General features: G+C 32.3%; 3 protein-coding genes across 13 annotated transcripts; 2 read left to right on the plus strand and 1 right to left on the minus strand.

The window, feature by feature from the left end:
• Positions 1–246: 246 nt before the first annotated feature.
• On the minus strand, positions 247–16,145 carry LOC136348744 (coiled-coil domain-containing protein 191). 7 transcript variants are annotated; one of them, XR_010733714.1, is made up of 6 exons: positions 8,969–9,119; positions 4,685–5,869; positions 4,471–4,625; positions 3,876–4,120; positions 988–1,219; positions 671–924 (listed from the first exon to the last, which is right to left on the minus strand). XR_010733714.1 is itself a non-coding variant. In XM_066299875.1 (4 exons), the coding sequence occupies exons 2-4, from the start codon at positions 5,834–5,836 to the stop codon at positions 499–501; spliced, it is 1,449 nt and encodes a 482-aa protein (XP_066155972.1). In that variant the 5' UTR covers positions 5,837–5,869; positions 8,969–9,119; the 3' UTR covers positions 247–498. The 7 variants fall into 7 exon arrangements, 5 of the variants coding, with proteins under 5 accessions (XP_066155972.1, XP_066155970.1, XP_066155968.1 ...); XR_010733713.1 differs by having other exon boundaries at positions 671–1,219; XM_066299875.1 differs by lacking the exons at positions 671–924; positions 988–1,219; positions 3,876–4,120 and adding an exon at positions 247–640.
• On the plus strand, positions 9,147–12,211 carry Arfrp1 (ADP-ribosylation factor related protein 1). Of its 3 annotated transcripts, XM_066299882.1 has the most exons (6): positions 9,147–9,236; positions 9,682–9,704; positions 10,001–10,171; positions 11,220–11,301; positions 11,680–11,851; positions 11,920–12,211. In XM_066299882.1, the coding sequence occupies exons 1-6, from the start codon at positions 9,230–9,232 to the stop codon at positions 12,008–12,010; spliced, it is 546 nt and encodes a 181-aa protein (XP_066155979.1). In that variant the 5' UTR covers positions 9,147–9,229; the 3' UTR covers positions 12,011–12,211. The 3 variants fall into 3 exon arrangements, with proteins under 3 accessions (XP_066155979.1, XP_066155977.1, XP_066155978.1); XM_066299880.1 differs by lacking the exon at positions 9,147–9,236 and having other exon boundaries at positions 9,557–9,704; XM_066299881.1 differs by lacking the exons at positions 9,147–9,236; positions 9,682–9,704 and adding an exon at positions 9,760–9,900.
• AP-1gamma (adaptor protein complex 1, gamma subunit) lies at positions 12,336–27,056 on the plus strand. 3 transcript variants are annotated; one of them, XM_066299855.1, is made up of 19 exons: positions 12,336–15,676; positions 17,055–17,116; positions 17,174–17,315; positions 18,490–18,678; positions 18,741–18,914; positions 18,973–19,114; positions 19,168–19,263; positions 19,325–19,504; positions 19,665–19,812; positions 20,417–20,634; positions 21,048–21,207; positions 21,277–21,373; positions 21,975–22,067; positions 22,441–22,563; positions 22,624–22,741; positions 23,337–23,577; positions 23,639–23,838; positions 23,890–23,982; positions 24,159–27,056. In XM_066299855.1, exons 1-19 carry the CDS (start codon positions 15,621–15,623, stop codon positions 24,258–24,260), a joined length of 2,634 nt encoding a protein of 877 aa, XP_066155952.1. In that variant the 5' UTR covers positions 12,336–15,620; the 3' UTR covers positions 24,261–27,056. The 3 variants fall into 3 exon arrangements, with proteins under 3 accessions (XP_066155952.1, XP_066155951.1, XP_066155953.1); XM_066299856.1 differs by lacking the exon at positions 12,336–15,676 and adding an exon at positions 16,353–16,995; XM_066299854.1 differs by having other exon boundaries at positions 17,055–17,315.
• The last annotated feature ends 323 nt before the right edge of the window (positions 27,057–27,379 follow it).

Here is a 27,379-nt window from a genome sequence, read left to right on the forward strand (position 1 = left end):
TATCCTTTTGAACACCAAAGAAGGTGGTCCAAATTTGATGTTTGCCGTGGGGATTAACCATGCACTAAGACTCAAAAAATGTACTTTCATAAGAGTAAAGCAACAAACTGAAACATTGGCAATTCATATTTTGTTAATTAGGAACATATATGATCATTGCCTATTGGCAATACCCGTTTTTTTTTATCAATACGCACCCCCAGACGTGCTACCCCATCGTGTAATAAAAACACATTTGATGTCCGCTTTTTATTAAAATTATTATTAAAAGGAGCTAGATAAATTTTGCAAATTTGATTTGGACATAACAGTATGTTTAAGATGTGACAAAGCTATATTATTGTCTCAAGACTGATTATATACATACTCAATAAGATTTTTAAATTTGTAAAAAAATTACAGGTACAAGCCACATGCTTAAGACACCCAATATACAATATAAACATTTTAGTGATATTTAACCGAAGTTTCGTTTATCAACAGGCAATGAGTGTAAAATTATTCATCGGGTATCTGATAATCTGGTAATATTTCCCAAACTTTTTCTCTCCACTTCCTCTTCTTTTCTTCCTTAGCTCTTTCTAATTTTAAGACGACCGGTAGCGACCGCCAGAGGTGAAAGTACTGGAACAACATTCTTCTACAAAATAACAAATATCAGGCTACGTGAAGAAATCACTTATGGACAATAACATTGTGTACCTTAGTTTTTCATATGAAAAATTATGTCCCATGTTATAATGCTGTTTGTACTAAGAATTTTTTAAAGTAAACTAGACAAATTAAGATAACATGAAATTTTTTTTTACTTATAAATAACTTTAATTATTTCCACTTAAAAATTGAATGGTACAAACGATTATAAGCACCTATTACCCACAGAAGAGCCTCAGGGAGTTGAGAGGCGATCTATGCATGGTGGATCTTAAAAATTTATTTTATAAGTACCTCCAGAACACGCACTTAATTGTTATTTATTAAACTTACAGAATTTTAAACAGTGTGTCGTCACAGGTTTATAAACGAACTAAATTACAGACTGAAACGCTCTATCTTGGCATCATATACGGGGTGGCCCATCAAAATTTTGTTTTTATGTTGTACCAAATTCGAATACGTTCGGACCTGTCCACTTTAACTTCAAGGTGGTGATATTTGTTGGTATAATGATTTTTCCAAGTGTAACTTCTAAACGGCGGTGATTTTTCACCCTAAAAATCTTAAATGGAAAAAGCCATTATACATAATTTTAAAGAACATTCAAGTGCCTTTTTAACGTCACCATATTTTTTAATTTTGGATGATCAGTTCTTGAGAAATTAAAACGATGTTATCGATTTCACTTACCAATTATTTCTATCATACAAATGACCACCACCGACTTCGATACAGTAGTAGAAACATTGTTCAAAGTGCTCTCTGATATTAAACATTTGCGAAGTTACGAGATATATTCGTGTACAATACATTGCCTCCAGTCTTCAAGTGATTCAGCTTATTTTGTATAAATTTTTTACTTTGAATAGTCCCATAAAAAAGTCCGACAAAGACAAATCTGGGGAACTCGCAAACCATTCAACGTCCTTTTGTCCTAATCTATTGTTGCAGAAATTTTTCGTTTAAAAACTACATCACAGGTGCTACGTAGTGTGGAGGAGCCCTTTCTTGTTGATAAATGTCTTTGGCCCGGTGACGGTTATTTTGCCCAATTATTAGTATTAATGCTGGATAAAAGACATTTTCTAATAAGTCTAAAAAAGTTTCTCCCTTTAGATCTCCATGTAAAAATAATGAGTCATGTAATCTCCAAAAATCCGCAAACAAACGTTAAAAAAATTATGGAAAAATGGGTAACCAAAACCGGCAACCATCATATTTAAACCCTCTCCAGAATTGATCATTCAAAAATAAAAAAATAACGTGGCATGGAAAAAGTAATTGAACGATCTTTAAAATGGCGTATGATGTGACATCCCTTTCCATTTAAGATATTTAGGGTGAAGGTCATTCGCGCATAGGGGTTAAATCTGGAAAAATGATTATACCAGAGAAATATGACTTTTGAAATTAAAGTTGACGAGTCCGAGCGTTTTCGTGTTTTCTACATTATAACACACAAAACTTCGATGGGAAGTTTTCAGTGAGTCACCCTATATAATAGATTTTAGAATTATTATTTTAGGATGGTACAAACTGCTAACAGACATTTTTCGTTTTTAATTTTCTTTTTAAGTCTTGATAGCTGTACATTTCACTCTAGATAACGCTACCGTGTAATTGCCAGCTATAGTTTTTAACCTTTGTGTTTTTAATTTTATTTTATATACCAAAAGTATAACTAAATTTTCAAAGATATTGACATTTTTCAAAGTTTTACAGCAATATTTCGCAGATTGAAGGGCAGGAAAATAGTTTTACTGATGTTTTAAGTCAACTCCTCTACTCATCTAAAAAGTCAACTAAAAAGAGCCATCCAGAACATTTTTTATTGTCGTGTTTCAAGAAATTTCTAGAAAGACGTCGATTGATTTTTTTGGACGATATATTTTAACGTACCTTAAAAACCTGAAGAAGCAACGGCCTAAGACGGGACGCTGCAACCCCTACAATTTCAATAGGAAAGAAAGATTGTGTGACAGCCAATTTTAAAGATCTTGGAACCGTTTTTAGAACAGGTTATAATAAAAATAATTTTAACCGATTATTTATCAAAAATTTAAGTTTTATCGGTCATTGTTAAATACATTTGCAAGAAAAAAATCAAATTTTGTTTCCAAATTCTCTACTTATGCCTCCATATATTTTATCAATTTCAATAAAAACAACTTATTGTATTTGCTATTTTCTACCAGATAGGACTTAATTTTATTCACTATGAGTAGGTTTAAAACACAAACGTGGTATTTTTAATTCGAAAAAGTATGGAAATAGTGGATTTCTGTTACTCAAATGACAAGTGTACAAGGGCTGCTGAAACAATTTTTAACTAGAATCATCCTGAAAAGTTTGTTGGGCACAAGTACGTATTGACACAGATGGAAAAATTCAGGAAAACTGGTCCTGTTCACAACCAGGAGCGTCACCCAGTAAGGATTGTCAATAAGGAAGCTACTTCAGTTAGCTAAATAAGAATAATTTTGACAAACGTCTAGAATTTTGCGAAATCATATCATACCGCCCAAACAATAACCGATATTTACTCTACAGCATTTGCTTCCCGCATGAATATTCATTTTTTATTAAACGGTCAAGTAAATTGGCAGAACTGTCAAAATTAACTCCCATTTCAGGCGAGAAGAGTAGACACAACATTCTGAAAAACTGGTAATGTTTGGGCTGAGATATTAGGAAATTAAATCAGCGTCGTGTAGCTCTATAAGCTGCAATATTTAGTTTATTTGAAAATTATAGAAATAGTCTAAAGTGATGATAATTTGCTCGAAAATGGCTTGTTTTTCTCAACAGGGTGGAGCTTTGCCTATTTATACCACGCTTGTTCGAAATTTTTTAAATGATACTTTTGGCGAGCATTGGATTTGATGTAGAGAACCCATTGAATGGCCAACCCGATTACCAAATTTGATACTTCTGAATTTTTTTTCTCATAACACCTTAAGTCTAAAGTACACCAACTAAAATCAACTTCTTTGGATGACTTCCGACCACAAACAATTTAGGAGTGTCGCCGATTATTATAAGTAGCTTACAAAATGTATGGAAATGTTTGAATTGCGTTTATAGTTTTATATAGAAGCAAATGGTGGTCAATTCGATCATTTAATTTAAATAAATATTTGAATTATATTTTTTAAAAGAGAATTTAACAATGGCAAATAAAATTAAAATGTTTGCAAAAATGACTCACATATACTCACATCATAGTCTGTTCTAAAAAGAGGTCCACAACCTTTAAAACTAGGTGTCACCCGATTCTTCTTCTTCTTCCGATTCTATTCAAATTTAAAGAATTCTTATGCCCATCTTAGGGGGCCCTTGTTTATGCGTCAAGTGTGCGTCAAAACACGTCTCCCAAGAAAAATTAATCGACGTGTTTTGGGAAATTTCTTCAAACACGACAGTATAAGAAACATCCTGAGGGGTTTCTTTTCGTTGGGACATCCTGTATAAAACGGATCCATGCAATAATACGTCCTCAAACACTCAGTGAGTTTTTGAATTTTGGAGTAATTATTTCATGGGTTTACAGTATAAAAATCGGTTACGGTGTATACAAAGATACCATAAGAAAACATCCACCATTATAGCTCATAGTAGTATGTAAAAAATTTTGAATTTTAAGTCGCACTAAAATCGATGCGGCTGCGTCATATAAAATACGCAGTATCTCTAACTTATATCTTAATGTACTGACCATTGTAGAACTCCTTCTAGGAATTGAATTATGAAATAATTACACCAAAATATCTTTATAATGTACCTTATCTGTATAACAGTTGTTTTGTGTTTTACCTGTTGTTGTGTTTCATGGCAATTTCGCTTCTTTTACGGTCTAGCATTATTTGTTTACAGACGTACCTATGCCAGTGAATGAAAGTATTACTTGTAAGTCTGAAGTCGTGCAAGTCTTCCGCAACTTGCAGTGCTCTAACTGATTCCGTTTTAAACTAGAAGGAAACACCTTTTTGTCCAGATATGCTAATCATAAAAATATCAATTTACATACATCACAAATTTCATCAAATGCCCTTCTCAAAATAATATATCGGTAGTGAGCATCAGCAATATCATATTTCACTTTAAATTTAGATTCGACGTATCCTAACAAGGTGTTGAAGACTTTGAGCTTCAGCCTGTTTAAATAAAAATCGGTCGCCAATTTTGTGTTTTCCTTCGACTTTATATAATTTTTAAACAGTTTCTCAAAACATTGCTTGATCAATGCTCTGTCATAAAATTGTTTAGCCAACATAAATTTATGTTGGATTTCTTTCTTTTTCTCCAAACGTATTTTTTGCAGGTGAAGATCTTTTTTCCTTTGCTTGTTAATCAAATCTAAATTTCTTTTCCGTTCCTCCTCTTCCATTACTTTCTTTTTTTCAATGGCCTCTTCAAGCAATCTTTGCCTAGTTTCTTCTATTATCCTTTTTCGTTCTAATATTACTTCGCGATACAGAGTTCGTTCAGTTGCTCTTTCTTGCATGCGCTGAATTGATTTTGGTGCCTTCTGTGATAAAATCATGATTTTATCTCGATCATCTATCGCTTTTAAAAGAGGTGATTTAGTCAATAATTTCGGAGAACAGTTATTAAATAGTTCACGTATTTCTATTTTGGTATTCTCAATTGACTTTAGGAGATCTTCTCGTATTATGCCCAATTTAAGTTCATTAATAATCTTGTTTTGCTCCTCAATTTTAGACCGTTGATCATTAATAATTTTCCTTTGCGACTTGTACCTGTTTTTGAAGCACTGGATTGGTTTGCTGTTTTCGCAGTTGTTTTGTTGGACCACTGACTCTGTTGATGCTTCCCTTTCTTTCTGATGATTTCTAAGATTATTAATAAAATAATTTAGTTTTTCCTTATGTTTTGTTCGATAATTTTCATGTATTGCATCAAAACCTGGTTCTGTCTTTAATAACGTCTTCCGTCTCCATTCAGTAAAGAACTTCTGAAGCAATCTATACTTTAGACCACCCATGTCTTCCTTTTGAAGAACGTGCCAGGCTAGATTGGTGTTACTGCTTGAGAGCTTTGGCGTGATATTCGATTGTTTTAGCTCAGAATGAAGTGCGACTATTCCTTGAGATAAGCTGGCAACTGTCTCATAATGATTTTGTTGTGTCCCGTTAAGTTCCCTGTTAAACAATGTCATCTTTTCAGGATGGTCTAGATGTTAACGTTAAACCTAAAAATATACATATGAAAAGACATGAACAGGAATCAAAGATGGAATATAGGATATTGTTAAATCAGTTTGTTAAGTTAGTCATTGGGCCTAGCATAAGTAAGGTTCAAGCCTATTGTAAGCACAACTAGCGCAACAAGTCTCCAAGAGAATAATGGCCAAATAAAAGGCCAGTATAACGAAGGGTCGTTATATTGGCGTTAAAATCGTTAAAAAAAACTTCAAGTAGGTAATCTTGACCTAAGTGAAACATCAACGTAGAGGGTGGCACGATAAAAACTTTGCACCTCGATTTTCGATTCGAGGGAAACAATTTTTCATTCTATTTTCAACCCTTCAACTTCAATTCCTGAACAGGAGTGATGATTATACCCAAAATTTTTAATGAGAGAAAGTGTCGAGTGACACCTCATTTTAAAGGTAGTTGTATCCTGATTATACACACGAAGTTAAAGTCACTGCCTTTATGCCTGTTGAAATAAACAACTTGCCAAAATCTGTTGAGAAAAGACTTTTAATTACTAATTCATTTTTCACAATTATACCTGCAGACTTTAAATTAAGAGCAGAAGAACGTTTAAAAATAAGATATCAGTGAATCGTTTTGAAGAAGGTGAGTTTTACCTCTATTCGTGTAATTCATGAATGCCACTAAATTACACCCAAAATGCCACATAACGCAATACAACACTTTGAACAATTTTTTTTTATGTGGAGATAAATAGCGGTCATTTCCAGCATATAATAAATTAAGCAGAAAAGTAATATCAACACTTCCTTTCATCTACTCAACTTAAAAAAAAAAAATTACAAAGAAACCTTTTTAAAATTTGAGGGGTAAAACTCGGCTCTATTAAAACGATTCAGTGATATCTCACGTTTAACGGTCTTCCAATCAACATTTTGAAGTGTGCAGCTCTTGCTGTTATAAATTAATTATTAACTAGCAACTTTTTCCTCATAGACTTTGGGAAGTTGTCACATCAACGAGGATAATGGCAGTAATTTCAAACTTGGCGATTATAATCAGGGGGGTTATAATATAACTACCTTTAAAATAAGGCATCATTCAACACCCTCCTCCATTAAAATTTTTTGGTAGTAACTGCCAGCTCTGTTCAGGGGTTAAAATTGAAGGGTTGAAAATACAATAAAAAATTGTTTCCCATGAATTCAAATTCAAAGAGTTCAAATGTTTTTACATTATTTCATTTCAAATACTAAAAATCAAAAGACAGTTTCGTTGGGCTTTCTTATATAGACAACTCAGCAAATCATTTAATTTCGCAGATGTGAAAATTAGCTTTTTAATCTATTCCAATAATAGATGAATTCATACAATTTTAATATCTGGGCAGGTTGAGATCCCTGTGTCCAACCCATATGAAAAAAAAGGTGATGGGTGTAGTATGTGCTATGGTCAATCTCACATGCCTGCAGAATGATAGCAGAGACCAGCAAGTTAAATAGAAATAACCGGGGTACCACCTCCCCATTCCTATATTTATATAAATTACAATGAAGGAATTTACGCAATTTTAGTGTGGCTTCCCAAGAATTAAGCACGAAGGTGCAACCTCCAAAGGGGTACATAATACATAAGATATTTATGAGTGAAATTTTTATGACCCCCTACGACAGTTAAATAATACGGACTTCATGTACATTCTGGAAAATTTAAAGAAACAGATTGTGGACCTAGTTTATTTCTTAATTTTATTACTTTATAGACTATATCTTTGATTATATGATGATGGATGTTCTTTGGGCCGTGGTAATGATCGAATATAGTCGAACATATAGGAACGTTGCACAAATGTTTGATAATTCACAATCAATTATCCATCGTTGTGTAAAGCATTGGAGGCAAATCGGGAAATATGTGTGAAGAAAGCAAGGCAGAAAAGACTCAATTACAGCTGTAGATGATCGTTTTATAACGTTACAAACACTTCGAAACAGATATTAAGCGGTAGTTCGAACAAGAAACCTATTGCAAGATGTTCGTAGAACCGCCATAAAAGAGCACAATCTAAGAAGATTTAGAGAGTTTGGCTCGTGTCATATGCGCAAATGAAAACCTTAAGAGTGCAGGTATGCCACAGTATAGCGCGACTAGAATTTGTTTGAGTATATCACAGTTGGTTGATATCCACTGGGATCAAGTTCTCTTCACAGACGAGAGCTATTATTGTATGAATTTTATTTTTTATATTATTATTATAATATTTATTTTATTGATAGTATGAAAAGATTGTAGAAACGCTCAGCAGAACAAAATACACCATTCAATTTTACTACCACTGTACGTTTTGATGGAAGTACAATTATGGTGTGGGGCGTATTGTTTGGAGACAGATTTAGTGGTGATTGACGGAGGAGCATTAACTGCCAACAGATATACCAAAGGTATTTTTCAAAATCATGCACTGTCTTTTGCCCCATACAGGAGAAGTTTTCATTTTAATACAAAATAACGTGCGCTCACACGCCGCTCACTGTGTAGCTAAATTTTTAAATTAACAACAATGAATCGGCCAGCATGTTCCCAGGATATAGACCCAATGGAGCATGTGTGGGACATGCTGAGCAGAAGACTTAGATTAAGAAAAAAGGAAAGAAACAAGAGTTGCACTGATTTAGGAATGGAACAAATTGTCTCAAGAACTATTCGATGATCTCATCTGAAGTATGGGAGGAGGAATGGCTATAGCTGCAAAAACTTGAGGGCAAACACGTGCTATTGAAGTAAAAGAGAGATTACATTGAGTGATTAATCAACTTTAAAATTTGCAATAAAGTTATTCTATTTAAATCCAGTATTTTGTTCAACCGTGACACCTTTAAGCTTCAATCTTTTTCAACAGATTTCACATGGTACGACTATTTCAAATCACATTTATATTACTTTACTTAGCATAAGGAAATTATCAAAAAAATATTAACTTCATGTGCATCCTAGAGAAAATAATTAGATTTTAATTTGCCGGTGTGTGTGTGTATTTCTACACTAGAAAACTCACTTTGTGCTCCCCAAACAAGCACATTAAGACTGAAGACCACAGTGACAGCAGAAAACCTGTTAGTAGTGGTACTTACATCCATTGTGGTTCTGTTTTTGTTCTTGGTGGAAGGAAATCAGGAAAGGTAAATTTTTGGAAATCCAAATTTCTTGAATTTTCAGTGTTTCTATCTTATCGGAGAACCCGAATTTTATTTACATGAATTTTAGCTGTCGCCATGGCAACTGTCATTATTGCCCGCGTTTTTTCCGATAATCTAACGACCTTGCTGGGTAAGTGCTCAGTGGTCGACGAAATTTCGTCAAAATTAGAAAAGTAAATAAAAGTGAAACATAACATGAAAAGTAAGTAAGACGATAAACATATTCAGACACTTTTCACATTGTGAGATACATTGCTGCTCTTCAGTTCTGCACTTTACCAGTGTGGTCTGACGTTCTGCTCTGAACATTATCCCTTCCCTAACCCCTTTGGAATCAGCCTGCACAACTCAGCTTGTTCGAACGTATTATAAAACATGCCCACAACCAGATAACCTAAAATAAAAATATTGAAGAAAAACAAATAAAGGTAGTTCAATAAATTATTAATGATAATAACGTAGAGTTCCTAACATTTAAAATTTTCTTTTCACCTTTGGAGTTAAATTGCCCGCGTTTTGAAACAATGGACTGATGCCCCTTTCGTAATAATTATTAATAATATTTAATAATATAATAATGTACACATTGACATACGGATTTTATAAATACATGGTACAAAAAGATGAATATTGTGTGTTAATTCTAGGCCTGGATAATGCTGGAAAAACTGTAAGTATAAGTCATTTATGTATCCTTCATTTTAGTAAAAGTAGAATGGTATTCGGCCATTCGTAAGCCTTAGGGATAAACTATAAATGGCACAATGTCAACATAAAATTTCAATATTTCAATTTCTTTACTCTTTATGATCGCTCCTTATGTTTTGTCGTTACGAAGCCATGAAAGGGTCCTTAACCCCCGAAATGTGAGTTAATGATAATTAGGGTGACAATATTTATTTACTAATTTTGTTCTGTATTTGTCTTCGACTTAAGTCAAATGGTTACATTTTGATAAATTTACAGACATACTTAGAGGCTGCCAAGACAAAACTTACAAAAAACTACAAAGCAATCAATCCAGCCAAAATCACTACAACGGTTGGATTAAATATAGGAAAAATTGAAGTGAATGGAGTGAGGTTGAACTTCTGGGATCTTGGTGGACAAAGTGAACTTCAATCCCTTTGGGACAAGGTAACGGAATGTTATACATAAAATTAATATAAGTTTAATTTGGCGACACCTATAATGAAAGCAGATTAACTGATAACAAATAAACGTGCATGTATTGCAGAAATTAGACACTTAGACTGTTTCTTTTAGAATTAAATATGTAAGTCAATCTTTAATTAAACAATTTTGTTAATGCTATATAATACAAAAGGAAAATCAATTGCAAAAATATCAAATTTTAACCCATTACATTTAATACCTATTGTAAATCATGAATTCTCATTGTGATTGGCATCATAATAATCATAGGCATTTAATGGCCTTGATTGATGGGATTGATTAACAGAATATCTTTACTGTTTTTTGAACCTGAGGAAAAATATTGATTTTTTGGTTTAAACTAGCAGTTTAGATTAACACAACAGAAAATTTCAATCAAAAGGTTAATAGATTAGCTGGAGAAAGGGAACACACAATCTTAATACTGCAAAGCGTATCTATGTAATTAAGTTGAACTGAAAGTGTTCAATTGTGGTCTAGCTTATATTTAGGTAGGCATTTCATTTAAAACTATTCTATGTTTTATAGTAGATACATTTTATCCGTTGTTACCTCTATAAAGAGGGTAAGTAGTAGGTTCCAAAAAAATGTATGTTTTCAATTGAAAAAGGTTTTAGTAGAGTCAATGTTATGCATATTTCAAAAGTATTTACCCTCTGTCCCAAAAAATAAAAATCCAATATCTCCTTCATAAAAAAGTTAATCATTAAATCATGATGGTGAACTTCTCAAACATTAATCACTCATGCAGTTGTGTAAGAAATTTGTTTATAAATATATATTAGGTAGGTTTTGTTGAAAACATCGTTTTGGGTTTCTCAAATTTTTTTTCCCTATTCCGAGCTGGTTCGTTTTTGTCATTACATTACTAACAAATTTGTCTAAAATTTTTCTTATCCAATTGACTTCATAACTCATACACAATCTGATATGATAATGGATGGTCAGTTTGGACTACACTGTATGCTTTCCATAATTACATATAGGTTCATATCTATTTGTATTTCAGTATTATGAAGAGTCCCATGCAATTATTTATATTGTGGATTCATCAGATAGGGAAAGAATAGATGACTCAAAAGAAATATTTGGTAAGTAAAATTGAAATTATTGTCAACGTTCGAGAGCAAATTACTTATTTAAAATAAAAACAATTTTCCGTTTTGTGAAGACCTTTACAAAATTATTTGGAATGTTGCCAATTTGAAAACATTCTGATTCAGTCTCAAATTGTGCAACTTTGCTTTAATTTAGTTGAAATCATATCTCTTAAGATAACTAAAGCCCCAATAGTGGGTCTCAAAAAACGTACAGGCTTTATTAATGATTAATTCAAATTAAAGAAATATTATTATACCATTCACAGTAAAATTGCATCTAAAATACTCACATGAAGAGCACAATGAGCCAATACCTAATTTAAGTAATCTTTTTAGCTCTCAAGTTAATTAATTTTTATTCATTTTTAGATAAAATGATTGCAAGTGAAAGTCTGCAAGGTGTTCCATTACTAGTCTTAGCCAACAAGCAAGATCTTCCAGATTGTATGGGAGTACGTGAAGTAAAACCTATATTTAATAAAAACGCTCATTTGGTGGGCAAAAGAGATTGTATGGTTATGCCTGTGTCAGCATTAACAGGGTATTACAATATTTCTAATAAGTTAGGTATATAGGTAGGCAAATCCAATATACCTTTGATATTTTTAGGGAAGGAGTTGATGAAGGTATCCGGTGGTTAGTGGACTGTATTAAACGAAACTCTTTTATGCGACCATCAAGGAATAGTGAAGATGCTTGAAAATTTGCGTGGACTAGATTTTAATTCAAGATTTCAGCGGCGTGCGTTCGATTCATTTTAAACAAATGTTTGTTTTTAAGAACGAAATCATATTCAAATTTCATGTATATTTGCAATTTATGAGACCTGGGTAATTTTTTTACCGTATTAAATAAAAAAATAAATCCCTAATGGAAATAAAAATAAATACGTTCAGCTCTCTCTAACTGTTTAAATATACAATATCAGTTAAAAGTAAAGCAACAAATAAAATTATATGTAATATCTTTAGAGATGTTAAACGGGTCTTAAAATTTTATTACTAAGTTAAATGAATTTATTAACAAATAATAATTAACAAAATTTGAAAGAAAAGAAACAGTTCTAGTTTAAATTAAAAAATATTTCCAACAAAGGTTTCAAAAGTAAAGCAACATATAACTAAATGAATATAGATTTAGATTATATCTAATATTTTGTAGCGTAACCTTTATTTTTTTTATTGCTTCAGCACATCTGCGGTTCATAAATTTCACTAAACTCATAATGGTTGATTCCCAAACGCCAACAATGACGCCTAAGAGCTGATTACAATTTTGAAATTTTTGTGAGTTTTTTTCACTCATTTTACGGTCAATAATTTCCCAGATGTTCTCTGTGGGGTTTAGGTCTGGGCTCTGGATAGGCCATTTCATTACGTGAACACTACAGTCCACAAAAAATTGTTTTACTATCTTTGCAGTATGCTTAGGGTCATTATCTTGTAGAAATTCCCACGACAATGGCAATTTTTTTTCGGCGGACGGCACCATTGTGTCTCTTATAATTCACAAATATTAGAATCGACTCATTACCCATCAGTTTCAATGAGTGGAGCCACCCCAGTTGCCAAAAAACATTCGTACACCATCACATTTTCTCCTCTATGTTTTACGGTGTCATGAGTGTATTTTGAGTCAAATCATTTATTAACAGAACGACGTACCCAACAAATGCCATGAATCACTTGAATGCAAGTTAAATTTGCATTCGTTCGATAAAAAGCACTGGTTTCCATTTTCTTCTATCCAATTAATATGTTTCTCAGAGAATTTCAGGCGAAGTCATCTATTTTCCCTAGAATTAAATAATTTTTTGATCGGTTTTCTTCCAAATAATTTACATTCTATCAGATGTCTTCGAACAGTACTAACAAAAACATTAGCAAGATCTAAATTTTTTATTTCGCTGCAGGCGAAACGGATTTTCCCGGAATAAATGTTCGATAATTTCGTCCATTTTTTGGCTGGTTTTTCTGGATCGTCCAGATTCTCTTCTATTTTCAAAAGTTCCTCGATTTGAAAAACGTTTGATTGTACGAGAGACTTACTCTTCGTACTTAGATTCAGATGCAAATGATTTGCGATGGTTAATTGTTTCATACGCGATCGCCACTTAGCAATTATCAAATTTTGAATATCTATTGACAAATTGTGACCAGAAGTCATTATTTACCACTAAATTAGACAAAAATAACTGGGATACAGATTCAGAAATGTACTTGTTATTAATAGGGAGTGAAAATATGATTTTGTTGGTTTACTTTTAGACTGGCTTAAAAGGAATGTAAAAAATAGCCAAGTTTTGAGATTACTAATTGGCATATATTTTTTATCTAGAATATTAAACAAAAGAATAATCTTAACAGTATCTTATTAACAGAGCTACAGAAAATGCGTTAAAAAAATTAGAGCTCTTTTAATTACTCAACATGATGTCAAGTGGCACCCCCTATTAGTTACAATAAAAGCGACAGAATTACTTTGTTTTCCCCGTCCGAAAATCCCCGCATACCAAATTTCACTACCATAGGGTAAAAGACTGTGAAGACATTAAATAAAATTTAAATATAGTTATTTTTGTTAATATTAACTTTCGGAATGCAACAATTACGCTGAATCTTAATCTTTTGACGGCACAAATCAACCGTTGCGTTTTGTTCTATTACTTTTGAGACGCCCTATATAGATTTTTTTTGATAGGATAATTTAATTTACCATATCTAAATGAAATAGTAATATTATATTAATTTTTGTTTCGTTCCAATGCTTTTGTGACTCATTGTACAGGGTGTGTCACCGGTAATCGTCATTAGGCATTTTGAGAAAACTATGAATAGCAAAGTTACGAAAATTTAGTAGTGTGGTAAGAGCCTTGGACCGACCTCATCTAAAATACTTTCAATGACGTCACGTTTTCGGTTGTACAGGAAGACGACACTTACTTATTTTAAACGGAGCGCCCTATATATTATTACATTTTTGGGTTCTATGTTCAATTTTAATATAAGTTTATCATTATGTTGGCTTTTTTAGAGTCGGTAATTTTCAAGATATATGCAATTAACTGTTGAAAGTGATAAATGCAAATATCTGTAGAATTGCAAATTGTTAAAATACGGAAAGGTATTTTATAATTGTCTTTTGCCACAATACTGCAGAAGGTTTTTATTTTAGTTCGCTGCCAAGCTGTGTCTAATATTTTCTATAGGGTGTCCACAAAAAAAGAGTCCACTTGAACATCCAAATATGGTTAAAATTTAAACATTTTAAATGGAACTCTACTATTATTTTGCCGTAAAATAAAAGCGCCAACTTATAAATCTAAATTACTCAAAAACTTTGCTACTTTTGTTCTAGGTAATTAAATGTGAACGTAGGTTCTTTTTTGGAAGTAGTTTGATAATACATCAAAATAGTAGGAGGGTACCATTTAAAATTTTTAAATTTTGACCATCCTTTTGATGTTCAAGTTGGCTATTTTTATGGATAACCTATAGAAACGTTTAGGTAAAGCTTGGCACTATATTAAAATATGGACCTTCTGCACTATTGTGGCAAAAAAAGTTACAAAATACATTTCCGTACTTTAATAATTTGCAATTCTGCAGACGTCTGCATCTATCACTTTCACTATACAATTGCATATACATATCTTGAAAACTAGTAATTTTAAGAAAGCTAACATATTACCAAACTTGTGTTAAAATTGAACTTAGAACTCAAAAATTTAATAATATATAGGATGTTCTATATAAAATAAGCAACGAAGTATCGATTTCCGGTACAACCGGAAGTGTGACGCCATTGACAATATTTTACATGGGTTTTTTTAAACGCGTTTGCAATATTTAAATTTTCGTAATTTTACTATTTATAGCTTTTCCAAAACGTTTAATGTTGATTATCGGTGGGAAACTCTGTGTAAACGCTATAATGTAGCCCTGTGTAGTTGTACACCATTCATGTGGTCCATACATCTGTCTATCCAATTTCTTATCGGCTTATCTGCCCCAGTTGGCAGGTGCAAATACACATAATTATTTTATCCACAATTTATAACATTAAACAAATAGGTAGGTAATCTCTTGTGCTAAAGATAAGCCACACATGATGTACCTATGCGTTGGCATGCGATTGGTACTGTTCCCACCTTTACACATATTACGAGTACACCTGTTAAAAATAAAATTGATAACATGACTTATCAGCAGAGAAAAGCAGTCGTTTATTTTGCTTAATTAAAATCTAGTAGAAGCGAGTCATGCGTGTAGTTTTTGATTTCATGTCTTTTGCTACAATTTTCGGTCACAATGTACCCGTATTATGAATCAGATTGGAGTGTTTTGCCACCCGAAGCCAACAGAAGGTAAAACCACATAAATAATCTTAAAATAAATTAAAAAATACGTAAATAGGTAGTGTTGACCGGTTCAGACCTATTAGATCAATGTGCTGGCAACTTTACATGTGAAATAATTTCCATAGAAACAACGAAACTGACCAATACCGTGCCTTTATTTCGACGCTTCCATGGATGTTACCCTCTTGGTAAAGTTGCCGGGACTTGAACTTATTGGTACTTGCTGTGTAGTAATATTTCTGTTCTAGCAGGAAAAACTAAATATACAGATACAGTAAGGAATATCTATTAACAACCCTCACACCTATACGGCGTGCATTTGTGAACGTTTTCAGTGTTCCAAAATCGATTTACCTTTTTGTTGGAACAAATCTTTTGCTTTACCTTCTTTTACCAGATTCTCTTTATTTTGATCTAGACCGTGTTTCCATAGAAACACATGAGAGTGAGAAAGATATTTTCCTCTATGCTGATTGGTCACATGTTCCTATAGTTATGGCCCTTCCAGCGTGGAGATGTTATTGTGTTTTTTATTTTTGTTGAAAACATTAAACATTTTAATAGATATAACGAAAAATGATTAAAGTTATTGCTGCATTCTGAGCTTCGGATACAATTTGCAAGCACTTAACTGCCTTTTCGTTTCTGTGCAGTTTCAGTATTACAAAAACCGATCACTAACACCTAATATACATATAGGGTAATAGTGATAATATAAATTTCGATTCAGAATTATTGCATTGCTGTTGGCGTTGCGCGCTCCTGTGTCCTGAATTCCGAAGAGTTGCACCTGAACTTCAAAATCGAATCTCGTATCACGTCACAGTTTTTAGCCATCATTTGTCAATGACAAGGTGCTAGTCAATAACTGTCATATGACGTGACATTTCAGGCGGCCATATTAAATATTTACGTCATATAAAATCAAATTCGAGTTTGTGTAGGTCGTCAAATTAATTAAATATTGCAATTGTTCTTAATAAATCCCCATTATTCAAATGAGGTTCAATCTCTAATAAAAAGGCCAACCAGAACTTAAAAGTTTCATCAGTACAGCGACCGTTAAAGTGACGTACTTATCTATTTTGTATGTCGACTGTCAACAGCAATAAGGTGCATAATACAGGTGAATCCGGGATTTGGGGCCCCACGTTGGAGGTTTTCTCGTCGCAAAAGCAGTGTTCAATTCTCCTTGAAACATTCTCAAAAACTCATTACAACTGCTAATCCTTGGCCTAAATGTGTGTGTTTTTACCTTTAACTGATAATTAACCTGGAAAAGAAACTCATACATAAAGTACTAAAATGAATGCTTCAGAGCATGGGTAATGCTGTATTAATTTAGTTTTCTGTGTCGTTCTTTACTAAATCACATTAATTTTAGATTTAATCCAGCTTTTAATATGGCCACAATCAAACAGGTTGTTAATGAGGCAATTGAACGAGGTAAGTGCACCAATATGGTTCACTTTTTGGTTGCTCATTTTTTTGTTATTGCTTCAGTTCGAATGCCAACACCTATGCGACTTAGGGATCTAATAAGACAAATTAGGGCAGCCAGAACTGCTGCTGAAGAAAGAAGTGTGGTTAACAAGGAATGTGCTTATATTCGAAGTACTTTTCGAGAGGAGGATTCTGTATGGAGGTGAGAAACTCTAAGATTTGAGAATCGATTTTAATTTAAACATTATTTTTTAGAATATAGTTAATTTTGAAGGCAGTCTGACCAAATATTTGCATGTTTAAGTTAGTTGCTTAAAAATTTCATTTTATTTTAGAATAATAAGCAATTGAGTTACTGCATTATCTGATTGCACATAAACATTATTGAAGTCAAATTTGTTTCCAATTGAAGAATATAGGAGTATACATTCAATTGGAATATGTACATTATCTCCTATGAGCAAAACATTTAAAAATTGCACATTTTATGGGTCAGATCTCAGTCTATAGCACAGGAATTATTTAAAAAGGAACTATTTTTTCTTCTGTAGGTACATATACATAAAGGACTGATAGTCCCACGAAAATTTATTAAAAATTGAAACTATTTTGCATGGAACATAACAAACATGTGTAAGGGGTTACACATGTAATAGATAAATGTACTTTTTCTTTTTATTCTTATTGAACCCCATGTACATATATTACGACATTTTTTAGTTCTTTGAGAAATTCTAAACATATTTCATGCAACACACTATATGTCTAAATTCTACAGTTATTGAAATATTTGCACAATGTGGCAATTAGAATGGCCTGCTAGATTGCTTGACCTCACCCCTATGGATTCTTTTTGATGGGGTTACCTGAAAACATATGGTGTTTTTAAATCGACTCAACAATATAGAAGAGTCTCAACATAAAATTAACCCAACAAATACCTCCTCAAATGGCAAGAAACATTCGTGAGCAATATGATTTGGATTTTGCCCACTTTCAGGAAGTCAATAGAGCACAGTTTGAACATTTAATACATTAGATTATAGAAGTTTATTTTGTAATTTTTTTTGCGACAACTATTGAATTTAAACTTGAATATGTTCAAAATTTCTCATAGAATTCAAAACCATAATAATATACATAGAGTTTTATAAAAAAAAAAAGTACAAGTACCTACTATATGGGGAACTCTATACATATCATATGCACAAGTAATATTGCATTGTTTAGAAGTCAGCCAACATTAAATTTTTTTGTCTCATTTTGTTTTTAGTACAATGGACGATTGACAACAAATAATAGATGGGTACATTCGCAACATGTGTCGGATATTTCAATGCATATTTAACGCTATATGTAATGATCATTGTTTCCAGATGCCGAAATATCGCCAAACTTCTCTACATTCACATGCTGGGATACCCTGCTCATTTTGGACAATTGGAATGCTTGAAACTAATAGCTAGCCCGCGCTTTACAGACAAAAGAATAGGATATTTAGGGGCTATGCTACTTCTTGACGAACGGCAAGATGTTCATCTGTTGATAACCAACTGTTTAAAAAAGTAAATTTCTCAAATTTTGAGCTCTGGTAAAGAAAGAACTAAAAACATGAGTTATATTTTAGTGACTTGAACTCTACCACACAATTTGTAGTAGGGTTAGCACTGTGTACGTTAGGAGCAATTGCTTCACCTGAAATGGCCAGAGATTTAGCCGCCGAGGTTGAGAGATTGATGAAGTCTCCCAACGCTTATATAAGGAAAAAGGCCGCTTTATGTGCATACAGAATAATTAAAAGGTTTTTTTTTTATAGTTGATAATTTATTTCCTAGTAATCATTTAATAATTTTTGGCAGGGTACCAGAACTTATGGAGATATTCTTACCGGCTACGAGAAGTATGTTATCAGAAAAGAATCATGGAGTTTTGATAACTGGTGTTATTTTAATAACTGAAATGTGCGAGAACAGTCCTGACACTTTAAATCACTTCAAAAAGGTATTTACTTGTTTTTATTTTTTGCTTATACTTTCATTTTTGAGGTGTTTCAGATTGTTCCTAATTTAGTAAGAATTTTGAAAAATCTGATACTAGCGGGCTACTCCCCTGAACATGATGTGTCTGGAGTTAGTGACCCGTTCTTACAGGTAATGGTTTTCATTAAAACAAATACAGTGTTATAAGATGATTTAATATGTTAAATTTTAGGTAAAAATTCTGAAATTGCTTCGCATCCTTGGAATTAATGATGCTGACACATCAGAGGCAATGAATGATATATTAGCTCAAGTAGCCACCAATACAGAAACAAGCAAAAATGTCGGAAATACTATATTATATGAAACAGTTTTATCTATTATGGATATTAAGTCTGAAAGTGGGTTAAGGGTAAGATATCTGAACTACTTAAATTTTATTCACTTCCTCAACCAGTTCGCCAACAAGCAAATTTTGCTTTGTCTCAAGACTTGCTGTATATTTATCATGATAAATACAGTGTTTGGAAATTGTCACTGTACGATTTTCATTGGCATGCTGTAACTTTTAGGTTTTGGCTGTTAATATCTTAGGACGATTTCTATTGAATAACGATAAGAATATTAGATACGTAGCGCTAAACACTTTGCTGAGAACTGTGCATGTTGATACGTCGGCCGTTCAGAGACACAGGACGACCATTCTTGAGTGTTTAAAAGGTAAGGTAGGACTAGTAATTTCGAATTATCTTGATTATTTGTAACATTTTTATTAGAGTATCTTATTAGTAATTATAAATTATTGAAGATTATTGCAATTAGTCAGGGAATAACATACTTGAACCCGCGAATATTAAGAATAAGTTTTTTTTACGAAAAAGTACCCTTTCCGTGTAAAAGCAGATGTCTAATGGTTATTGAAGTAATATGTTCTCAACATCATATGTAATTAAGGATCATTCTTTTTTAAGATGTTTATGATTACAGGATAGTGTATAGTGAAGTTTATAAAGTACACCGACAACTTTGATTTTAAATGGAATATCTTGGATATCATTGCTTAGAATAAAAGAATTATTGTAAATGATTTCAAAAATATGTAGGTTATGTATGAATTTTGGTGTCAATATGAAATTGGTGGTATATTAGAAACATACTCTTATTTGGCCATTTCTGTGTTCTACTATTAACAAAGAATGTGTATGTAGCTATCCATCCATACTATTGTGGCGTTGATCGAATCTCACACAGAAACAGCTTTATGCAGTCACTGTGTCATTTTACTGACGATATATATGTAGTCATCAAAATATTCTGCTTTCAGATCCGGATGTTTCAATTCGACGAAGAGCCATGGAGTTGTCATTTGCCCTCGTGAACTCTCAAAATATTCGAACTATGATTAAAGAGTTGCTGTTATTTTTGGAAAAAGCGGACCCGGAATTCAAGGCACCCTGTTCGAGCAATATCGTATTAGCGGCGGAGCGATACGCTCCTAACAAACGGTGGCATTTAGATACTTTATTAAAAGTGTTGGTAGCGGTAAGTTTATTGCAAATAATATAATGATTTCGTCCACTCCGTTAAATTAAAATTTTCTTTATTTTAAGATCATTCCAAAAAGTTTTAACAGATCAATACCAACTTCAATTTCATATCATAAGATTATACTTTTTAAAATAAATTAAACGGCGTAATGAGTACACGTTGGATTTTGGTAATTATTTATCATAGAAATCACAAACATTACCAAAATATGAATATTCCATTACGCCAAAACTCTTATTACAACTGATAAATATAAATATATAATTCATTTACATACATTTTCATTCATGCATTTTAAATTTCATTAAAAACGTTTTAAAAAAATCTCGGTCTGAAAATGATTTCGTTTTTATCTGAGATGGTCGTGCCCCAATGAATCATGCTGTAAGTTGTGTTTGATTTAATAGGCAGGTAACTATGTGAGAGACGATGTAATATCTTCGACAATCCAATTGATATCGGAAAGCACGAGTCATCAATCATATATGGCGTTGCAGTTATATAAGGCATTATCTGAAGATATGCAAGACAGACAGCCTCTAACACAAGTAGCTGCTTGGGCTATAGGTAAGTTCTGTTTTTGAGTAAATTTGTGATTGCGACACATAAGAAATTTGCTGTTTTTGGCTTTATTAGGAGAGTATGGAGATCTACTGTTAACTGCTCAACCCGATGAAGAACACGGAATTTCTCATCCACCCTCAGAAGAACAGGTGCTTGATATTTATCAAAGGTAATGACTAATGCTATTAGTTTTACTCTTGTTATTAATAAGTAACCCCAGATTTTTTATTTCCACGACATTTGGTGGAAAATAATTTTCCATTCGTTTTGCAAACTGAATAACGTTGATAAGCAGCTTCCCTGCAATATTTAAATCAACAGTATTTTCTTCACATAGAAAAGTTCTAGTTTTCATAGTTTATCAAAGCAAATTTATACATTCAAAATTAAAAGAAACTTCATGTCAAACTACCTAATATGAATATCAAACATTTTAATCTGTAGCTAACAGGAGGTTTAAAAATATTTTTTTGCAATTTTCGTTATCATTTTATATAAATTTTATATAAGGTCGACCGTTCACTTCTGACTTATCACGTATATTATTATTTTGATCTTTACTTGGTAATTTAAAAATATAAGATTTTCTCCTATTGATTCAAATCAGGTCCATACGATAAAAAATATTTTCCCTGTATATATAATTAGTTAAAGGTCTTTTATTGCTGTAAAGTTAATATCTGGCATACGAAATACACCGTTATGACAGTACCCTACTTAACCCGTGGTTATGTTATGTATGTTAAATCCAACTCTTTTTAATATTTTAGATTGCTGTGGAGCCCGCAGAATAGCAGTTCTACAAAGCAATATGCCTTAATGTCATTGACTAAATTGAGCACCAGGTTTAACAATACCACAAAGTAAGTTACATACGTGACTTATGTACCACAAATAAAATAACCAGTCCCATGTAACGTTAAAGATAGAACGCACAACATAAACAAAGGCCAACTTCATTGTATATTATTTGGCAATCAATGATTCGATTTAAATAATAATAATTGAGAAATCTGATTAAAAACATACTCTTTCAAATACTATATTGGAAAACTATACCTTCCATTAAACATTTTTATACATATGTATGTGGAACCATACTTCGCCTACGGGGACTTAATTTTGGTGCCATTATTCGCCCCTTTTCAAATTATATGCGACGTGCTTCAGGATTTTTCTCAAATGATTAATAGTGGTAAGTTTTCAAACAACTCCTTTTATGTAACCTTTTTTCAGTCAAATCCAACAAATGATCAGTTCCTTCCGGTCTAGTATTCATATAGAGTTGCAGCAGAGGGGGGTAGAGTTCTCTGAACTGTTCGGGAAATATACCCATTTGCGACCGGCCTTATTAGAAAGGTGAGTTATATGTCATTATTCATTTTGTTTGTAAAATCAGTTTTATATGTATTACTAAAGAATGCCACCGATGGAATTAGTTCGTCAAACAGATGAAAGTGTACATACGAATGGAGACGTGGATAGTATAGATTTGCCATCAGAGGAAAGTAGTCCCCAACATGTGCCTAATGAATCGGTAAGTCAACCCTTCTTAAATTGACTCAAACTTGTGTATATTTAGTTGAACAAGACACAGTTTTGAAATTTATAATATATCTACAGGTTTTAAAAAGATATATTTTTTTATTCCATTAGATTTTGTACGTTTTATATATATATTATAAGTTTTCAACAAGTCAAGGGGACCCACCTTATATGCATTTAAAATTTTTATGCGATATCAAGAATTTCGATGGAAGTAACTATTAAAAAACAAACACATATTCATACTATTTTTCGCATAATTCGAATCTAAAACAGGTGATTTCTGAAAATAACTGATTTGTAGTTTTTTGTTTATAAATAAGATAAATAAATACAAAGTAATTGTCAAAGTTTGCCAAATAGTCCTATGATAGTTAAAGTGATATACTGAATCGAAAAATGTCAAAAAAATCAAGATGTTCCATTTAAAATCAAAATTGTAAAGCACTTTTTATGAAACCGATAGTAACAGAATATTTAACATTTTTCAGAAAATGTATTAATGTCATCTTACATAAGTTTAAAATTTTTTTTATGAAATAGCAAAAATATATTTGGAATCCTAAATTTATATGGCTTTGTTTTAGAACGCCTTATTAGATCTTCTCGGAGGCGACTTGGACGTTATAAAACCTACAACAGAACCGTCAAAACCGCCTCCAGTCTCAAACTCGAACAACCAAGACCTTTTGGATCTGTTAGGATTAGGTCCATTAAGCGATACAGCTTCCCCATCCACCGAATCTAGCAATTTGGGTTTAATTTTAGAAAGTAATGCCAATGTTTTACCCACTGTGATGAATAGTCAGAATTCGAACTTCTTATCAGGTAATAAAAAAATATTTTTATTAGTTAACTTAAATATTGATATTGATTCAAAAATTTTCAGATGGTTTATTTAACCCAAATCCAGTAGAATCCGTAAGAAGTAGCATACCGCCTTTAACCGCGTTCGATAAAGAAGGTTTGCGAATTTTATTCTCGTTTGATGGTGTAAGAGAAAATGGCACTGTGACCATTAATGTGACGGCGACAAATGATTCATTGTCCCCTTTGACTGATTTTCTATTTCAAGCTGCAGTACCTAAAGTAAGCTTTTGGTTCATTTAGTGATTGCAAGTTGCAAGAGTTTTTTTGCAGACATTCCAAATTCAAATGCTTTCGCCGTCTGGAACTACTTTGGCTCCTAATGGTGTGGTCACTCAGGTTTTAAAAGTGACTAATCCCGGACAGGTAAATATTTTCGTTGCAACATACTATTCGTTTCGTTTTAGTTAAAGCTAGGACACTTGACGATTTTGTTAGTTAAATAGTGTTAGAATATATGGAGTTGAAGATAAAAAACAAAGTTCAGTTATATTAAAAGTATGATCTCTATAAATAAACTAACTATATTTTTCTTTATACAGAACATGCTACGGATGAGGATACGAATTTCATACACTATAGACGGCAACCCTGTCCAGGAACAGACGGAAGTAAACAATTTTCCCGGCGAGCTGTGGGAATGACTGATTGTTACACGTAATAACTGATTACGTTTCAACTTTGTTATGTATAGATGATGTCTATTTATCAGAACTTTTCAAATCGTATTTAGAAAAACCACATGTCAAGAGGTGATTGGGGAGACTGTTACATAGCGGATACAGTGTCGGGCACTATATTTTTGCTAATAGCTACTTTCGATCTTATTGCGACATTACCAAAATTTTTATATTTTTTCCTAAACCATCATCATCGTGTCAGTAAATAAACTTTTGTAATTACGCATGGAAAAAACGTTAATAAATGGCAGTATAAAATCGCTAAATACAATGGACGATTTGGAAATTCTAGAGGAAAGATTACAATAGGCATTATGAAACAAACTTGTATTTATACTATAAAGAAAAAACATATACTGTAGCAGTAAATCTTATGATACAAATGAATATTCGTGGAGGTGTCGTTAGCATTAATACCCTTAACGTACGGCGTTTGTTAAGAACTGTTGGTGATGTTTATTGTAAGATATGTTAAACGTGACTAACAGTACCTCATCATGCGAGTTTAAAAAATGTAAAGTTTATGTTGGTTTTAGGAAAAAATATCACACTTTGTTAATTTTATCATTTTCGTAAGACCAATAGTAACGGAATTGATCATTGATCACAATAGAGTGCCTCATTCAGATTTTGCTTTTTCAAAATTTGGTATTGTGAGATTGTGCCTTCAAGTATGAACGTTTAAGGTGTAAGCTAGCCGATAAGGCGTTTTTAAATTTATGTACACATAAACAAAAGTGCTTTAACGAAATGTATCACATGTTTGGTTTTACAGCATTTGAAGGAAATGTAACAGCTCCTTAACATTCCTATGGACGGTTCTATTTATTGTACAGCCGATCACAAGCCATGAGGTATTATATTTTTATTTCTTGTAACTGTAGGAGAACATCCCCATCTTTATCTGAACTTCCGGCTAAATGAAACTGGTCAATTCATTCTTTACGTGGCTGTTTCAGCTATTTTTGAAAATGACGCAATAATAAAGATGTGCTTTGTTGAGAATCAACGCTTCATCTAGTGACTAGCAAATGCGAACTTCAGTTTTTTTTGTTATGATATATCGGATAAAATCCGGCCCGGTTACCGGCATAAGGACCAAATTATTAATGTACTGCCAAATTGCGAATATGGAGTTTTTAACTCCTTGAAAATCCGATGGGTCCTGTTCATTTAGTCAGAGATGTATTCAGTACCCAGGCCGATTGATCGGACATAACTACTAAAATTTTAGGTTGTCTAGTGAGATTAAAGTGGTGTACATATTTATATGGTTGATTCAGTCTGTACTTAAGTATTACTTACAATATTTTTATATTAATGCAATTACCGATAATTATTTATATTTATTAAACTGGATCCATATTTGATCATTTTAGCCGAAAGGAACGGAACTATTTTAGCGCTTAAGAATAAATAAAATGAGCAACTCTAATAAGAATTCGGTACACTTAGCTAGTTTGGTGCATTTGCTGCGTTTCAATTATCGCCATTTCTTGTTTGGCCACGTGATTTTTAAAAGGTGATATTTAGATTGTTACAAATAGATACATTGAAATTGATTGTTTATGCTGGAATAAATCTCAAACAATTTATACTTCGTTTCTTCTTATCGAAATGGTGATTGTGAAGGTATGATGAAATTTTTGCGCATGAACACAATTATTCCTGCATGAAATCTCTTTCTGGAGCAGCGTTTGTTGTAACTTCGAAGTCGACTACATATAATATGTTTTGAACTCCGACACTTCCTGGGCAAACAAGAAATGGCATATTATTTAGATACAATTTATTATTTTGATTACTGTAATTTTGGAACAGTACTAGATGTAAAAAATATTTTTAATGAAAGTTATTAGCAAAATCAACTCTTTTAAATATTGAAAAAATCTCGTTCACGCTAATATCAGGCTTCATGTAATACTTGACCAAATCAGTTTTACCGACACTGTTCGGGAGAAATTTAGCTAGTTAAATCTCGTCCGGTGAAATGTCCACATTGTGAGTTTTGGTTGTTCAGGCCCAAATGTTCGAATGTGGCCCCAATTTTAGTTTATGCAATTTTTCTGTGCTGAAGGTCTTCATATTTCAATGCACAGGGTATTTCCTGCACCTATCTATACAAATATTTAGATTATTTTTTTTTACCATTAACTTAGAAAAAATTATATATGGCATTTGAGTTAATATTACCTTTATTTGTGAGTTACAAGATTGTCTTCACCCATTTAGCAAATTGTCATGCGAATGCCTTAAATATGTCGTTTAAAATTATCATTCATATCATTCATAGTTATCTGTCACTTATTAAAATATCTGCAATTAGAATATTAGTTTCTTTGTTCAATATTTGCAATAAAAAATGCCCTGTATTTTGTGATGATAATACTTCAGCATGCATGCACAAGATTTTAATTAGTTGCTGTAAAACTCCCCATTAGTACTTCAAAGAAGATAGGCTCATAATTTAAAATAGGTATGTTTAACTAAATTAATAAGTCAAACGGTAGGAAAAAGTGGTCAAAATTCTGTAACTGGTTTCCACTCAGCACAGTTAATCCTGATTATTGTCCAAACGTAGTCACTAATGATCCTATTTCATACCTAACTAGGTAATAATTATTATTAGTTTGTGATGAACGGCATTCTTTATTCACGAATTATTTTTAAGATTATTATTGCTTATAATTTGTTATATCTACACTGTTATTTGCGTCCATAATATAGTTGATAAATTATAATAAATTGTAAATAATTTAACTGGTAATTTTATTTAGGGATTTTATCCAAAGGGCGATGTACTTGAAAGGAAAACATATTATTCAAACTATTCTAAATTGTTTGAGATTTTAACTTAAAAATAAAAAATATTCATATATTACAGGCTTGTAATCAACAATAAATACGTTTATGCAAATATCGTATATGACACACTTGTCAATATGTGATAATTATTAGAACAGTTGTGTCATTACGTTAATGATCGCATATATGTACATACCGAACCACCGTTTAAATTTCGCATTTCAATGACGTTATGTGCTAAGAATATGGTGACGTGCTTATCACATGACTACCTACCC

The sequence above is a fragment of the Euwallacea fornicatus genome, chromosome 35 (assembly GCF_040115645.1).
Source record: "Euwallacea fornicatus isolate EFF26 chromosome 35, ASM4011564v1, whole genome shotgun sequence".
Lineage (NCBI taxonomy): Eukaryota > Metazoa > Arthropoda > Insecta > Coleoptera > Curculionidae > Euwallacea > Euwallacea fornicatus.

Bases quoted from the DNA above. Each gene is read 5' to 3' on its own strand.
- LOC136348744 (XM_066299873.1), bottom strand. From the start codon at position 5,836: ATGACATTGTTTAACAGGGAACTTAACGGGACACAACAAAATCATTAT. The intron at 4,626-4,684 runs GTATGTAAATTG...GTTTCCTTCTAG, and splicing joins CATTTGATGAAATTTGTGAT to TTTAAAACGGAATCAGTTAG. The intron at 4,121-4,470 runs GTAAAACACAAA...CGTTTTATACAG, and splicing joins GCCATGAAACACAACAACAG to GATGTCCCAACGAAAAGAAA.
- Arfrp1 (XM_066299880.1), top strand. From the start codon at position 9,612: ATGTACACATTGACATACGGATTTTATAAATACATGGTACAAAAAGAT. The intron at 9,705-10,000 runs GTAAGTATAAGT...ATAAATTTACAG, and splicing joins TGGATAATGCTGGAAAAACT to ACATACTTAGAGGCTGCCAA. The intron at 11,852-11,919 runs GTATTACAATAT...TGATATTTTTAG, and splicing joins CCTGTGTCAGCATTAACAGG to GGAAGGAGTTGATGAAGGTA.
- AP-1gamma (XM_066299854.1), top strand. From the start codon at position 15,621: ATGTACCCGTATTATGAATCAGATTGGAGTGTTTTGCCACCCGAAGCC. The intron at 19,264-19,324 runs GTAATGGTTTTC...GTTAAATTTTAG, and splicing joins TTAGTGACCCGTTCTTACAG to GTAAAAATTCTGAAATTGCT. The intron at 19,813-20,416 runs GTAAGGTAGGAC...TTCTGCTTTCAG, and splicing joins CATTCTTGAGTGTTTAAAAG to ATCCGGATGTTTCAATTCGA.